Genomic DNA, 5,199 nt, shown 5'->3' with positions numbered 1-5,199 from the left:
GGGGGGGGGACACTGTGATATTGTAGCAATGTGCTTTTTTATCATTAGTTTTCAACAAGAATTTGGACACTCACAGGCTATTAAACTTGAACCTATGAGGAAATGACTTGATAAATTTACAAAAATAAGTAAAATAATCTTGACCTATTGTTACATTTCTTTAAAAAAATGGATAAAAAAGTGAATATAGTTCAAATGACTAGCATGATTTTAATATTTTTGTTATGTAATGCATTGACATCCCGGCTTTGTGTGTGTGTGTGTGTGTGTCTTCAATGCTCAAACACTTTTTGAAGCATAAATAGTGGCAACACATTTCCCCAAAAGATGTTTAAATAATTAAACAATAGTGTTCAACAAGCATGTGGGCATTAAACTTACACCTACAAGGAAATTACTTCATAAATAAACAAAATCTTGAATTTTTTTTTTTAATTACTTTAAAAAATGGCTCAAGAAAGGGAACATAATTCAAAGCTCTAGCATAATTTTGATGTTTTATCTAATGCACATATATTCACACATTTTTAAATATGTCTTCAATATTCACACACTTTTTGAAATGAAACAACTTAGATAGTATGATGTAAATTCACGTTAGTTAAATTTTAGCAAAAAGTAACCTTAAAATTGAATTTCTCAGAAACAGTACTGTTATGGCAAAGCAAACCGTTCAAATCCCTCAACAGAACTGTTAGCCAGCATCATTATTAATCATTCAGATGGAAAAGTTTCTGCGGCGTGAATGAAAAGAACTGCTGGGGATTTGGCGGGTGATTCACATCCGACCTGCAGTCTGGCACCTCAGCCAAACCGTTCACACACGGAAGTCCTTGGAATGTTCCGGGACCGATTCAGCCGGAGCCTATTGATGAACAGTCATTTAATCTGTAAGGAGTGATGCTGTGAATGACTAAAACAAGTGTGACTCTTGATCTATGCCAAAGCCTGTCATTCTATACATGCTCCTACTTCTGGTAATGGAATTCTCACTCAGGGCTACACAGCACTCATGCTAAAATCACTGCACGCTAAGTAACTGATAATTGCTGGCATTTAATGGTATAATTGCAGTAGGATCTTAACACGGCTGTAATTGCGGCGCTCATTAAGAGTGACAGGCTGTCTGAATACCCAGCAGCAGAGAACCAAACCCGGTGTGGTTCTGTCACAGGCATAAAAGGTAGATGACCAGAAGAAAGTAAGGAAAACCACCTTTCTTCGAGCTTCAACTGAGATAAAGAAGACCTACTGCTCTTCATGGTTGTTAAAGAACATCAGCTATATAATCAGACTGAGCTTAGGAAGTCTTTAGTAAATTAACATGTTACTTTTTGTATTTAAACCACAATATCTGAATTTTTAATAAAGTAACAGGACTTTCTAATTGAGTCTTCTGAGAACAAAGGAGGATTTGTAAGACTGCTCTTTTTCATTAAATTAAGGGGTTAAAAGCTTTTAAAAGCTTCAAAAAGAAGACAAAAGCACCATACAAATATCAGAAAAGTTGTTCAAATGACTCATTTGCTATATTCGATGTTTTTGAAGTCATGTGATAACTTCATTTGAGGAACAGAGCAAACTTTAAGTCATTATTTAAAAATTCTGCCCTAACTTTAAAGGGGAGGTCTAATGCTATTTCATGCATTCTGACTTATTTACACTGCTAAAGTGTTGGATTCTCATGCTAAACATGGCCAAAGTTTCAAAAAACGAGTTGGACGTATGATGGATTATTTCTGTGCCAAATACACTCCTTCAGGGTTCATATAAGTTTTGGAAAGTTTTTTTCGAGTACGGCCCTGTATGACATCATAAAGGGGGGAATTCCTTGTATGGGCACTTCTCCCGGAAGAGCGCGCGTACACAGCAACCAGAGCGAGAGCAAGAGCATGGTGAAGAATAACACAAGAACCATCCCTTTAAGCACCTGCATTGCTTCTACCTTCACTTGCAAAATTAGAAGAGAACAGTTCATTAACCAGCCGGCTGTTTTTCGCTCTGGTTGACCGTTAAAGTTAACATCACTCTGGCTGATGCTTCCAGCGAACGGAGACAGAGGAATAGCTTCTCATCAGTGACGCGCCAATCACTGTTGATTTGAAACGGCAGCAACAGCAAACAGTCGATAAAGTCTTTAGCGAGACAGCTCTCTGCAAACTCTTAGCTGTGTAATTAGCTCGCCCTCAGTAACACAAGGAATCTCGTCACAAAAGAGAAAGAGGCTGCGTCCTATAACGGCCATCAATAAGGCATGGTGAGAAGTGTCACAGTGCCATCAAACACCCGAGCTTCCTCTCTCTGCCACTAATGACTGCCTTTGCAAAGCAGTCTGTTAAAACGATAACAAGTGGCACGTGTTTCATCAGGCCTAATGGTCCACCAGTGCCTGCCCAGTGCCTGATGGGATTTTTGACAGCCAGACAAAATGTTGATTGGCCAAAAGGTAATGAGGGGGAAGGCTTGTGTCAGCAGTGCTGCAAGAAAATGGCCAACTATTTGGACTAGCGTTTTTTCCACCAATAATGGCCCTTAAACAACTCACAGAGATGTGACGATTTCAGGGGTCACGGCTTGTCAGAATGACTTTCGGTCCATTTGCCTGCAGCGCAGGCCCACTGGCCCATGTGATCATAAAATACACATGACACTCTCTACAGCATGTTTAGCTAGAAATTCTTTCCAATAGAAAGAAAATCCCCAATGAGATCCCATTAACATCTCAACTGTTTCTTCTAGACAGCAATGCAATCAAATGTAGAGCAAATTAAAGCTTTTAAATTAAAGTCTCCTATTCCAGTACTCTCATGTGTCTCCTGAGTCTACAACCAACAGTCTGAAATCTCAATATGAACTCAAACACTTCTCATGCTATATGTATGAAAAATAAATTATATATATATATATATATATATATATATATATATATATATATATATATATATATGTGTATATATACACACTGTCATTCAAATGTTTAGGCTTGATAAGATTTTTTTTTTAACATATTTTTGAAAGAAGTCTCATGCTCACCAAGGCTGCATTTATTTAATCACATATATAATAAAAACAATAATATTTTAAAATATTCTTACAATTTAATATCTTAAAATTCTATTTAAATGTATTTAAAATGTAATTTATTCCTGTGATAAAAAACTGAATTTTCAGCATCTTTACTCCAGTTGTCAGTGTCACATGATCCTTCAGAAATCATTCTAATATGCTAATGTATTGCTCAAGAAACATTTCTTATTATGAATGTTGAAAATAGCTGTGCTACCTAATAGTTCTGTGGAAACCTTTAAACTTTTTTTCATTCTTTGATGAATAGAAAGTTCAAAAGAACAGCATAATAGTTTTTAAACATTCTAAATATCTTTATTTGTATCAATTTAATGCTCCCTTGATTAAAAAAAGTAATGAAATAAAAAAATATATTTTAATATAATAATATTTTTTAAATAATCCTACTCGTCCCAAACATTAAATAGTAGTGTACAAATATACACATACATTATATATGTGTGTGTGTGTGTGTGTGTGTGTGTGTGTGTGTGTGTGTATATATGTATATGTATATATATGTTTTTTTTCCCCCACTGTCGGTTGACCAGTTAGATCAAACCAACAATCAAGTTGCAAACAAATATAGGCTGGTGACATAACACATGAAATATAGCTGATAACACCATGACAACTCCTGAGCTATGAAAGAGCAACCTCTGGGGGAAAAAACATCCCCATTGAATAAAACCACCCACAACACCAAAAAACAAGGGTTTAAACTTACCATGGTCTTCTGACACTGTATGCTAGTGCTGTTGAAACGCAGTGCAGTGACACTGTACTCTTTTCCCTGAATATAGAAGATACACTCGTAGTTCCTCTGTCCAGACTGAGGCTGTGGAAGATTGCGGGCCAACAAGGTGATGGGCTTCATGACACCAACAGGGATGTAGATCTGAGTGGACGGCAGGATCTGAGGACACTCCTGCAAAACAAAAAAAAGAGGACTGTCTTCAGAAAATTTAATTTTTTTATATTTTAAAGAAAATTAGATTGAACAGATTCCTAAATCTCGATATTACGTCTGTGAGGCAAAAAGAAAAATCATACTAATCAGTCTGAGTGTTCATTCATATTCATAGCCACACAATAGATTGTATACAACACAGTGCTTATCTTTGTCATGTGTTTAGAAATATGAAAAATGCATACACATCACATGAAACTGCTCTACACAAAAAATAATGACTTATAATTTTGAGAGATTCAAATAACAGCACTGAGGTGCATCTATAGAAGATTAAAAACACTTTTGATCTTACTACTTAATTACTATGTAAATGTGGCTATTCAGACATGGTGGCCTTTCAGTGATGCCGCTAAATCGAGAGCGAGTGAAGGTGAGGAAATGAAGAATGCGAGGAGGGACTTCAAGGCCATCGCCACCTTTGTCATGCCAAACAGATTGGAAAACCAGGGCACAGTGCAAGATGCAATTAAGCTTTTTTAGGGCGTGTGCCATTTTAAAGACTTGGCATCGGCACACGAGTTATGATGCCAACTGTGCACTTTAACTAGGCAGCAGCAGAACCATGGGCACAAGCTCTTACCCGGCAAGACCTAACCTCAGATGCTGATACTCCACGTGTAGTATTTGGCATAAGTGTGCATATCAGAATCAGAAAGAGCTTTATTGCCAAGTATGTTTGCACATACAAGGAATTTGTTATAGTGTCACAAACTTCCAGTACACGGAGACAACAACAACACACAGATAATAAAAGTGAGATGTGAATAAAATACACATGCATAAATATAAACCACACACAAAAAAGAATAAATTGTATGTACAGGTGTGCTATAGATGGAATAGGAATAGAATAAAATAAAATAAGATGTAGGGATGTACTAGGGTTTAGGGTGATAAATAAGTATAAGGTTATTGCACATACTGTACTTTAATTGCACAATGGGAGAACATTAACTGTTCATGAGGTATATTGCCTGAGGGAAGAAACTGTTCTTGTGCCTGGCTGTCCTGTGTAGCGTCTGGACCACTCCAACACACAATATATATTTTGTTAGCTAGATTTCACAAATACTTTGTAACACCCCAGGACGCCGAACAAGACCCTGGTTTCATGGTAACCCGATACATTTACAACCTTGTGGAATGCGAGCCGGCTCTCA

The 5,199-nt window shown here is 36.8% G+C and overlaps 1 protein-coding gene across 1 annotated transcript in view; it reads right to left on the bottom strand.

Annotated features, from left to right (window-relative positions):
* The window catches only part of LOC107599375 (plexin-A1-like), a 247,168-nt gene that overhangs the window by 80,289 nt on the left and 161,680 nt on the right, over positions 1-5,199 (bottom strand). Inside the window, exon 9 of the mRNA XM_016290954.1 lies at positions 3,794-3,994. Within this exon, the coding sequence (XP_016146440.1) occupies positions 3,794-3,994 (201 nt within the window). The remainder of the gene's footprint in view (positions 1-3,793; positions 3,995-5,199) is intronic.

Source organism: Sinocyclocheilus grahami, unplaced genomic scaffold (assembly GCF_001515645.1).
Source record: "Sinocyclocheilus grahami isolate Dianchi unplaced genomic scaffold, SAMN03320097.WGS_v1.1 scaffold13.1, whole genome shotgun sequence".
Classification (NCBI taxonomy): domain Eukaryota; kingdom Metazoa; phylum Chordata; class Actinopteri; order Cypriniformes; family Cyprinidae; genus Sinocyclocheilus; species Sinocyclocheilus grahami.
Note: the sequence above shows the minus strand (reverse complement) of the source record. Positions and strands in the feature narration are given on the sequence as shown.